Genomic DNA, 12,475 nt, shown 5'->3' with positions numbered 1-12,475 from the left:
TGAGGGCTTTATTAATCTTCAGCAACAATTGCTTTTACAAGGAATGATTTTACAGAGAAACTGAAAGAAAACACCTGAGACTTTCCCTTTGAGACCTTCTGACACTTTGGAGACCCTGATCCCACTTTTGCGTCACTCTGCGTGGCCCAGCGTGGCTCTAAGTGGCTCTGTGTCTCTCCTCTAGACTGCGTCTCTCTTTGCATTGTCTCCCACTGTCCCTGCGTCACCTCCTTTGTCACTGCCTATTGTTGATGCCCTCCTCTTCCTCCACCCTGAAACTCTCCCTCTGAAATCGATCTCCTCTACTTGAGAATCGATTTTCCTTGAGATACTGAGTATCTGTCAGTATGTCTCCGAATGACCCTCAACTCTTCTCTTATACTTTTCCTATTGACGAATTAACGGCTAAGATTAAAACAGACTTGATCCTCATCTCTTATAAGCTTCTCACCCTTATCTTTATTAATACCCATTAATATTTTTATTTTCCTAAGTTTAGACTTAGGAACCCATTAAAAATATTAATTATTTTAATAACTCCTCATTCGGGTGGAATTTCTCAAAACGATTTCTAGGTCTTGGAGATCTCATGTGCCTTAGCCTCTCCTCCAAATTTCAAGGCTAGAGCACATCTAATGCTACCAACAATCAACACGAAGTTGACGACAGGTTGATGGCCAAAGGCAGAATTAGACTAGCTTTGTGCAACGGTTGAGTGGCCAGAGGATCGAACAACTCTAATACCAAATGTTACGAACAAAGTTCATACACATAGCAAAATACTCAGAAAACATGAAATATGTAAATATCCATGATAGGCCAGTAATATATTTATATAGAAATGTATAGAAGATATGAGATATGATGAGATGTCACAAATGAGAGCCTGCTTATATACCTAGGTAGGTGCCCCTTTGTGAACAGTCATGTCCTTATGAGGCATGCCTCTTCCATACTAATCACTAATTAATTAATTATTATTATCATTATCATTATTATATATATATATAACATACTTGGTGTGCTTGTTGAGGAGATGATAGAGGGAGATGATCTTGTACACTTGTCGAGTGCAAGTGTTAGTGGTAGGGAGGTCTTGCTATTGTGTATACTAGTTTGTTGACTATATTTGGTGGTATGACCAGCTTTGTCTAAGAGTGATCTCTAGCTAGAAGTTGGTGACTAGGTTTTTCCCTTGTTTTCCTACGTTAATTTAGAAAATTTGACTTGTAGGAGGTTGTATTGAGTTGTTGCTATGTATATGTGTTTCATCTCCTATATAGACGTATATATGTGTGTGTAACGAACAAAGTTCATATACGCAACAATAATCTTCAAAATACTTCGAAGACAAAGACATCCATTGTAAGACAAGTAATTGCATATTGAATATTATATAAAAGAATTGGTGAGATGATTACAAATGAAGCTGAGGGCCAAATTTTATACCCTAGGCATGTGCCCCTTCACAAATGGGCATATCCTTAGAACATGTCTCTTCAATACTAACTATTAGTTAGTTAGTTAATCATTAGTTATGGTTATTATTGTTTACATTATTTTTATTATTTTCTATAAATTATATTCATAACATTGTCTTCCTCTTCAAAACGCTTTGTCCCCAAACCATACTGATGGAAGGGCTTGATCTCTTTTCCCATTTCGAATATCTTCTCGTTTCAAAACTTTCATCTTTGTTGATACAAGACGATATGATCCTCTGAGTGATAAACAAAATTGTCAGATTGAGAATGGATCTCACCATCCTAAATTAATCTTTTGTAGAATTTTCCGATCAATGGAATTTTTGTAATGGATTGTTATCATAGAATTGGATTCTACAAACTTCAGAGTTCCTTGGAACATAAATTTGTTGCTTTTGTTCTGAATGGTTCAAGTATGTAAACTGACTTAGTTGTTTGTTCTTGTGATTTGGATGTCGATAAGGAGTTCTTGCATTTTGATCTCACCCTAATCTATTTGTGGTGATATCTTGTTTATTGGGGGTATCAGATTTCTTTCAGGTTCAAAAATGGCTTGATTAATTGCGAGACCTTCACTTGAAATTTTTGGTGTTTGGAATGCAACTTCTGAGTACGTCTTCAATTCAATTGATTTCTCCTCTTCTTGAGTTGTGATATTGACTAGATCGGTATTTGTTTCTTTATCTTCAACTTGAGCTGTTATGATTGGAAATTTTAATACTTCTTATTAAGTAAGTTGTTCTAACTTGATGTTTAGTGACTTCTTGTCACTTTTAAGCTTCTTTATTTGCTTAAGGAGGACTTGGTTATGATTCCTTAGGCATAAAAGCTCTTTGCTTTCTAGATTGTTGACTTTATTCTTAGTATCTTTCTCATCTTTTAAACTTCAGATTTGTTGTAATAACCTTTGATTAAGGTTTTTTGAGCGCAAATTTTCTTCTTCTTTCTCTGATAGTCTTTCGTTGAGTTTCTTCTTGGAACCTTCCTTTTCTTGTTCTAATTTGTGCTTCTTAGTTTTACACTTTTTGAATTGTGCAAGTAGTTTCTAATTATGATCCTTCAAGAGTGAATTTTCTTTGTTTTTGTTAGATATGAATTCTTCAAGATCCTTTTGCTTCTTAAACAATGTTTTTTATTCTCTTGTAATATCAGTTTTGACATATCCTTAAATTCTTCTGATGAATGCTTTATCAGTTCTAACCCCATTGTCATGTCCTGGAAGGTAATCATCTTCTTTTTATAAGAAAACATCAAAAAAAAATTCAAAGTTTAACATGAACGTAGGCAATCCTTTTAACCAAGGTTGACCAAAAATTATGTCAATCTTTGGGTTAAACATAGTTACGACACAAAATTGAGAGAGGAATTCATAAAGGTCAATAATTACTTGTAAATCATTAATTTTATATTATATCGCCAAAACTATTTTTTCTCTCTTATGTAGTGTAAGTCCCTTATGTCGGATTCTTCGGGTTTGGCTTTCTTTAGGTCTTCTTCTTCAGCAATATTGGCCTGATCTCTTTCTCTCTTCTTATTCCTTGGATTGTCGAGATAGTCACTTCTGTAGTGACCCTTTTTATGACATTGATAGCATTCTACTTTGGACATGTCTACCTTCTTTCTTGGGCCTTTCGATTTCTTGAAGTTTCCTTTGTGTTGAGCAATGTAGGCATTTGAAACTCCATCAGGATTGGCAACTAAAGAGATCCTTAATTCTTCTTGACTGCATGCAGTCCATAGTTCTTCAAAAGTGGGAGCTTCCTTCCAACTGTTAAGTCCTGCAGCAAATGCACCCCAAGTAGGTGGTAATCCTAATAGAGCAATGATCACAAGTTCTTTGTCTCGAACAATTTCATCAATGGCCAAAAGATCTTTAATTCTTGTTATCTTCACAAAGAAGGAGGCCATTGTGTCTTCTTTAGTCATCTTTGTGGTCCTTAGTTCATTCTTCAAGCTAGCTACATGACCAATGTTCTTAATAGTGAATAACTTTGACAAGGCCTCATACATTTCTTGAGCATGATTAATGTTGGCTATAAACAAGACAAGGTTGTCCTTTATTCCTTCTACCATTAGAGTCATGGCCATTGATTCTAATTCTTTGAACTTCACTTTATCAGCATCACTGGAGCCATCTGTAGGTTGCTTTACTTTTCCTTTGACCGGGTCTAGTACTTTGATCTTTTCAAAGATGAGGTCAATCCTTTTTTTCCAAGAACTATAGTTTGAGGCTCCTTCAAGTTTATTCTCTCCCTTGATTATGTTAGACATTGTTCTTGAAGATAATAGACTCCTTCCCTTGAATAATCCTTTTGAATGATTCCTTGATCAAGTGCTTGAGATTGCCTTTATCTTCTTTCTTCACCAATGCTCTGATACCATGTTAGAAAACCAAAAATGCATAAAGATTTTCTTATACTTCATAATTACTTGTGTTCTTGATTTCTAATTAGATTTCTTTATATCTTCTTTATTTTAGTTCATCAAGCAATTACCAAAGCAATAGCACATAAAACAATGGACACCAGATATAGGCACACAGCCAGGGAAAAGCCCCTCACTAGGGGAAAACCCAGTTAGTAATTCTTCCTTCAATAGTTTTCCTAAGATGTTCCAAGACTCTAGACCTTGACACAAACTTTCCTCCACACCAAGTCAGCCTTCTTCTTCTTTTGCAGATGATCCTACTTGACATGGCAGCAGCAGCACTTTCTTGGACCCAACAACTTCGATCTTGCTTTGGAGACTTCAATCTTCACTGAAAGACTTCAATCTTCACTTAGAAACTTTGCTCTTGGCCCAATACAACTTCCTGAGACAGTAGTACCCAATAATAGCAACTTCGACCTATAATTTATCTAGCAGCAGCATCAACAAGAGAACTTTAATCTTCCAAACTAGGGCACCAGAGAGAGAGAGAGAGAGAGATGCACCAAAACTTCGATTTTCCTTCTCCTAGACCAAACTTGCACTCCTTTTGCTTTCTTCCTTTACTTCGCACTTTTCCCAGCTTCAAAGAGATATCGAGCTTGCTTGAGTTGATGTCCTCCAAATGGAATTTGAACTGCTTCATTTATAGCCTTTAGGTGAGGTCAAATAGCCTTCCTTGAGGCCAACTTGATCATCTTAAGGCTGACTTGGTGTGGAGGCAACATATTTCAATTTTGACTCAATACTAAACCTTTTTACATGATTCAAAATCCCAAGAAGGGTCTCTTTAAAAGTACAATAACCTTATTAACTCTAATATGTTGAAGAATCTAGGGAAATTAGGTTTAGTATGATTCTTCTTGACTTGATAACAATTTGTGCAGTCTTTTCACTTTTCTTGTTAGCTTAATCTTCTTCTTCTTATTAATGCATGTGTGTGTACTTCATCAAACTGCTATCAAAAACATAAGAACAAGAACACAAGATGTTGGCTCTCTGCTAGGGCCAAAACCTCTCTTCTCTTGAGAGGAAAACCCTTCGGTAAGTTTTCTCTTATTGAAGCTTCTTTGTTGATCAATGCCAAACCCTAGACCCTTGACTAGAAGATCCTCCAAGCACAAGTCAAGTCGTTCCTTTTCTCTGCACTATGTTTCCCCGACACTTTGTTCACCTCCTTCCGACACTTTGTTCCCTGACACTTCGTCCTTCTTCCGACACTTTGTTCCCTGACACTTCGTCCTTCTTCCGACACTTCGTTCTTCCTTAGTGTGACAACACTACAGCCCTAATTCTCGCACGTGTGAGAGGTACACTAGACAATTAGGGTCCTTTTCCTTTGCTAGAGAGAGAGTCTTCCACGCTTGACTTGAGAGGCCTTGTAGGCCTAATTTCTAACACAAACAATGATGAATATGTGGCTGTGACCTTACTGCTGATATAATCACAGACTGCCCTATCTTTTCTCGCACATGTGATTGTATTAACCCTAGAAAACAGTCCTTAACTCTTCGGTGAGGACTTCTCCTTCTTCGCTGCCCTTGGAGACTCTTCTTTTATCTTTTAACTAGCTTTTCCTTGCCTTCTTACCTCGCAGATTTCATAGATGTGTATTCGTTATCTTAAGAGGAGTGGACAACGTCTATATATAGAGGATTGTCCCTCCTTTAGGCCAACTTGTAGGCCGACTTGCTGCTTTGAGGCCGACTTGTCTTCCTTTGCTGCGATAGGTGCTTTTAATGGTGCCATTGCTTCTTTTGATGGTGTCTTTGCTAGGGGGAGACTTGACTTTGCTTGGAGGTGTCTTCTTTGATTTTTATACATAAATATACATAATGTAACATACCCTTAAGGTCTTCAACATAATTCTTTTGACTCTTTGACTTACCTATAGCACTTTAACATGTGCTAGACCTAATTCAATGAGCAAGAAACTCATTGACATATTATAAAAATAATATTTATTTTCAGTTACATTTCCTTCAACATAATAAACATTTCAGATCTGACATAACTGTAGTAATCTCATCATAAGAAGGTTGAATACATCTAAATTGTTGAGTTGGAAAAGTTGGTTTGATAGCTGGATTTATCTTTCTTACATTAAGCAATCATATGCATCTTGAAATTAGCATCTAAGGCAAGCTTGCTTACTGTTGTCATAAATTATTTACTGCTATCATATTAATCATTTATTGCTCATTGAAGGGTCATTGGAACATAAATTGCATAAGTGCTTTCATAGTTTTACGTTCTTGTTGCTAGTATTGATATTGTGAAAGTATCTAACATTGTGTTTTCCTTGTGAGTTTAAATGCTGTGAAATTCATACTTCACATCTAATAAGCTCACTCACTAAAGCATTCTTATCATATTTTTCCTTGGTATTTTTGTGCATATTGACATCTTGTGAGTTTAATAAGCATCTCTGGATAAGTGGCATTGAAGTAACTTGTTTTAATCGGTGATGATCTAAATTGCATCTAAGTGTTCTTAACTTGAAGATTGGTAAATCTAATTGCACATCTCCTATTGAAGAATATTGGCTAAGAACACTTGCTATCTTATTGTCTTTTCTGGATAATGGTCATTGGCTTATCATACTAAATCACTAGTTAATTGTTGCTCTATTGTTTATCTATTGTGGATCTATATTTTTGAGCAATTGCATCTAGAGGATCTCTTGTTTATTATTGGCACTTATATCATTGAGCAATTATTCTTGTTTAAAATTGTCTTTCAATACATTATTAAGTACTCTTGCCATAAACTAATCGATATTAATTATTTAAATCATATAAACAATCTTAAACTAAGAAGCTCACTCATAATCATTCTAGTCTTAGCTTTGCACCTAATAACTTACCTTGAAATAAAAGCTTGGTTGATAGACTCTTCAGACAACCTTTTCTTATTTAGATTGAGGGATTCATCCCTTCTTAGTGGTTAACACAATGACCTTGCGGTCGTCAAAGCCACATTGTCTGCAGCGTCGGAGGCAATGGGTGGCTGGAACATAGGGGGAGGTATCATTAATCAAGCCTTTGTTTGCTTCCCGTTGGCTTTCATCCCACAACCTACTCTAAAGGTTGTTTCTCAAAACAATTAAGGGAAATGTTTCATTTAGACTAGGCATATAATCTAAAATTAACCAAGATCCTTGCATCACACTTAGGTCTTAAGAGTTCCATCTCATATAGGTTAGTTAATCATATAAGCAACGGTTGTCCATCCGATTACTTGGTCATAATTTACAACCAGCAAGAATCTTTGACTCCATAAGGCACTGATCTCAATTATAAATCTAATCGAATCCTTACACTTGCTAAATTTTCACCAAGTAGCTAGGCCACTCAACTATGTCTCCTGAGCAAGTTGGTTCCCAACTTGCTTTCCATCATCTCATTTCCATAGGGACTACCCCCCATAGCCTGTTGTTGGGAGATAGCTAGAACGGAGTTGGTGGGGATCAGAGTGACAACCCCCAACCTGAGTTGTTGTCACGGTGCCTATACAATCTGAGCGACAAAAGGGCCAAAAGGAATAAGAGGCCTACTCCCCTCCCCTCATGACATCATTTTCATGTGTGAGAGTTATGAGTGAGAGAGAGATTGAGAGGGTTTGAGCTTGAGGAGCTTGTGGGAGATTGAAGGGAGATTGTTGGAGAGCCAAAGAGGTAGGGTCTAATCCCATTCTTTTTTTTTCCATGTAACATTTGTGTTTTTTTTATATGTTAAATGAGCTAGAATCTAGATTTTCTTCTTCCCTTCTCCTACTCTTTCCCATTCCTCCCTCATTTTATTGCAAGCAATAATCTCAACCTTCAACAAACATGATGGGTATATGGCTTAGCCCTATCTTGTTGGTTCCATTTTTTGCTATGATGATGGTGTTGTGAAGCAGAAGAAGAAGTGATGAAAATGACGAAGAAGTAAGTAGTATAGCCAAGAGCCTTGGGAAAGGCTAGCCAAGGTCAAGACAATGAGGTCGCAGGTCTGTTTGGGCATGTGCAGGGAGGCCAAGGCTAGACATAGGTCTGGGAGGCCCAGTTAGGGCGGGTCACAGAGAGAACAGGTTCGAAGGAGGGTTGTTTGAGGCCTGCAGCAGGGCAACCAAGGCGTAGAACAACCCAGAACAATGATTGGCAACAAGATAAGAGAGCCAAGGGTTAGAACTAGAACTGGAAAAGCTTGGAACAGACAGACCGGGGGCTAAAAGGAAGGCTACAACAGCGAAGGAAAGCTGACTGAGAGCCACAACAAGGGGACCGAGAGCTAAAGGATCAGCCCAAGTCAATCAGTTTGTTGTGGAGAATGTGCTAAGTCTGCCAAGTGGGCAGCAAGGTGATTTGAGCGATATCACATCAGTTGGAAGGAATCATCAGTGACAACGAGGTTGATTGAGAGGGTTGGTTAAGCCCAAGGACAACAGCTTGACGAGACTAAACAGTTGTACGTATTTTGTATTACTCATGTTTTGTATGATGGGCAGATCAGAGCCTAAATGAATTGGCCTTAACCATATGTTATTGGTTAAAGGACAGACTTGTATGATAGTGTTGCACTGGGTTTTGTAAATGGCCATGATCCTTGGTACGCAAGCCCTACAGTTTTCTTATTGAAGGACTAATAAGGAACATGTTTTGGGCCATAAATCTTATGTATTGTTATTGATCTCATTGATGTTATATTTCGCTATGCAAATTGTTTGTTGTTGGGCATCTTCAATGTGTTTATGTTCCTAGCTAAGGCATAAACCAGACCAGGGGTGTGTGGAATTCCAACATGCTTCATCATCTCAACTCCATTGCCTTTTTGGATTGGCACCAGTCTCAATCCTCCATCCACTTTATTTATAAAACCTATACTACAATATAGGTTTTGCAAAATCTAACTCTCCATTTCACCTTGAACCTTATTTGCATGAATTTTAGCAAATTCCTAAGCCTAGGGATACCCCCTTTGTGCCATAGAAGAGAGGGCTTAAAGTCAGAGAGGGCGCTGTAATGGTCACAATGGATAGCCTCTCTTAGCTCTTCCAACATCTTACTTGTGCTTTAGGACTTCAAAAGTTAAGATTTCGGTGGTGACAGGTATCAATCTCATGCATGAGGGGTGTTTGTATGTCAAGAAGGGAAAATGCAAGTCCTGCACACAAAATATCCCATTTATGGATGAAAAGAGCTAGCAATCCACAGAAGTATTAGACTAGAGATTTTGCATTCTTCAATATTGTTTGTGGATGTTTAAATTGAAGACCTCATTTATTTGGTGATATTGATACTAGTACTGCATAGAATTTATAAGAGATGTCACTCTATTAAGGAATGATATCCAATGGTTCAATGAATGGGGTGGTTGGAGGATTGTTCTCTTATCTAATGTATCAGTATTGTCTTATCATTCACTGGAACAAGGTCATCATGTCGGTAATAAGCCTTTGATTGTCTCTTTAGAGACATCAGATTTTGTGTAGCAGAGATGTGTAAGGAAGTTGTTGTAGTCATATAACATCCATCTGCCATGAGTAGAAAATTTTAATGATTAATCATTTCCATTTCCAAAAGCGTAATAGTGAAAAGTTTATAAATTTCGAAAAGGGATGCACACGTCACACAAGGGCTTACGGCGATTGCCCTTTTTACGGGTTTGAATTGGAATGGTGCTCATCAGATTTGCTATATACTATAAATAAAATAGAAAATAGCATCCATACCTTCAAACTTCATGCTATTGCGTAAACATATAAGCTTTGACAAGGGTAGTTGTAGGCCTCAACTGGAAAATGAACTTTATACAGTGCTTCATACTATTCTCGAAGATCTACTCATTATATACAAGACGTTATTATTATTGACCACTTCAAATCTAATGGATATTAATAAAAAGCTTGAATTATGGAGCATGTTGAGGATGGTTGTACAGTTTCAATTGATTCAAATGTTTAACATGTTCAGTGGCACACTGGCAAGAACAAGCATTATCTGAATTTGACTGAATAACACAAGTTTTTTAAAAGGATAAACCACAATCTGGACAACCATTGAAATATCACTTCCAAGAAAATTAACTCTAATAGAGGAATCTGAATGTTCAAATATAAACCGGCATTTCTTCAAAGGAAAGATTGATAATATGTAGTACTTAATGTACATAAGAAGCATTATAAATTTATATTTAAAGTAGGCATCATAAAACTATTTTGAAACTAAATATAATCCAACTCAGGAATCCTGCATAATCCAAGATACAGTAGTGGAATCAAAATGCACCTTGCCATTCCAGCACAACTCTGGATTCACCTTTCACAAGTTTAGGATATTGATCAATGCGAGAATCCTCTTGGATGAATTCCTCAACCTGCATCAAACATTAATTAACAAGTATCCAAAACCAGATTCCCCCACATCACTAACACACTCTGCTAAGTACAGTTATATATGTGATGCATCTGTGCTTATGTACACAAACAGAGTCTGCCAAGACCAAGATTAAGAATAATGGAACAAATTCTTAAATTGGGTTCTTTGGCCATCTTGAACACAATAATCCAATATTTGAAGACTCTAGGCATATTGAAATTACCGAAGTGTCAGATGATGAGGAATAATACATCAGCAATGAAATGTAACAAAACTAATCAGACTGATCAGGCATGGCATTCCCCTTCTAAAATGTCACTTGGCCATAAACTGTTATTTCTACAGTGCAACATGCAGGTAAAACCATAAATTGTCTCTGACAATAAAAACAAAAACTGTTTTTCCACTGGCAGGTTCCAATCATCGAAGTGATTCATTAGATACCAAATTTCAATTCATAAATCAGCTGCCAAGAAAAAGTAGAAAGCTCTAGCATAAAAGAAAAACAAAAATAGAACATATTTGTTGATCATATACAAAATCCCTGGATCAGAAGCAGGTGTATACCTTACTTCAAGGCTTATGTTGATGGGTAAAACCGTTATACCCTGTATAAATTATATGGACAGCCAACAGAAAGAAATTCCATAATTTTATATGCATGTCTACCTAAGTCACCTGACAAGGGGACACGGGACACGAAGGACACGAGGATTCGAGTGTCAGACACGAGCACGTTGACCCCCAGGAACAGGACACATTATATATTATTTTATTAAAAAATATACATATATATATTAAAAATTAGATATTTCTTACACAAATTCTCACTCATGACACAAATTCATTTATTCAAACATAGATCTTCATCTAGATGTAAGTTTTACAAAGTAACATTATGCATACAAATACAATTGTGACATGTTCATCAATAATCCAATAGGAGAAAGACAAGATACTGCAGTTTTCTCATTAAGTCATCAAAATCAAAATATGTTACATAGGTAGTAGCAATGCCAATGGCAAATAGAAATAGAAAATATAAAACAACTACAAGCCTCAAGACAGTAGGTAGCTCATGAGGCATCAATCATCATCATCAAAATCAGCATCACTGTCATCATCATGGTCACCACTGCTCTCCTTTGTTGCATCCTCCTCCTTTGTATCCAATGTCATCTCTGCATCTGCTGGTGTGGAGGATGACCCCTCTACAGTATCACCATCATCAAAAGTGACAAGCTCTAGCACTAGCTCATTAAGATCCAAATTGGCCAATGCCAGCTCAACAATGTTGTCCAACCCATATCATCATGAAAGACATCCCACATCTTTGTCTTTCCCTTCAACCACTCATTCCTTTGCCTATAAATAAGATGAAGGTTGGTGTGTACATACACCATTGTCTCTGCCCTGGACTACTCAAGCCTGCTCTTCTTGACACTATACAAATTCCCATATGTGCTCCAATTCCTCTGGCAACAAGAGGATGAAGTCGCCTGAGAGATAAGCCTCATGGCCAACTGCTATAGAGGAGGGCTTGTTGCCCCATGAGTTTCCCACCAAGAATAGGGCTTCTTAGCCCCCCTGTCTCTAATCACATCATATCCTACAAATCGACCAGTGCTAGTGGAAAACTCTACAAAGGCATCCTCCACCTCATAAAGAGATGCTCTATCCTGAAAAATGTGCTTCAATGCATCCTTCCTTCCCTGTGAAATTTCACCATCCATATGAGGAGGGAATCTGCGAGAAGGTCCACCATTCAACTACTCATGGCTTTAGTATTTCAGGTTCAATGAGTGAGACAAACAATGCAAAGGTGTGCAATTCTTGTCCCCTCTGCTGACAAGAATATTCTGTATGGTGGTGAAGAAGGCCTCTAATGATGTCTCATACTTAGGGAGCTCACTCTATAAAATAATGTTCCTCACAGGCTCAATCATGGAATCTCGTCCCTCATAAACCTCTCCTAGGATGGGTTGGTCAGTATCTACAAATCGTAGCAAAGAAATGATAGCGTCCATGATCTTAAAAAGTAGATCTACCCTCTCCCACCAAGCATCATCTAACACTATGTCCTTCACTCTTTTTGAGGTTCCTTGATCTGTCTTTCTCCAAAAAGACCAAAACTCTAAAATAACCATGGCCCCGAGAGCAGTCTTGCCTCCCTCAACCTCTTCAACATGATTAATGAAGAGGC

At 37.4% G+C, this 12,475-nt stretch overlaps 1 protein-coding gene across 5 annotated transcripts in view; it reads right to left on the bottom strand.

Moving 5' to 3' along the window:
- LOC149146553 (inner nuclear membrane protein HEH2-like) overlaps positions 1-12,475 on the bottom strand; it is a 272,963-nt gene that overhangs the window by 37,995 nt on the left and 222,493 nt on the right. For 4 of the 5 annotated variants that reach the window (XM_089449459.1, XM_089449457.1, XM_089449458.1 and 1 more), the window contains exon 8: positions 10,183-10,270. The exons of the other annotated variant lie outside the window; for it this stretch is intronic. In XM_089449459.1, the coding sequence (XP_089305585.1) occupies positions 10,216-10,270 (55 nt within the window). In that variant the 3' untranslated portion in view covers positions 10,183-10,215. The remainder of the gene's footprint in view (positions 1-10,182; positions 10,271-12,475) is intronic. 5 annotated transcript variants of the gene reach the window in all.

This window comes from Pinus tabuliformis, chromosome X (genome assembly GCF_031772625.1).
Source record: "Pinus tabuliformis cultivar Carrire ecotype Pingquan chromosome X, CPIR1, whole genome shotgun sequence".
Lineage (NCBI taxonomy): Eukaryota > Viridiplantae > Streptophyta > Pinopsida > Pinales > Pinaceae > Pinus > Pinus tabuliformis.
This window is presented reverse-complemented; position numbering and strand designations above follow the sequence as displayed.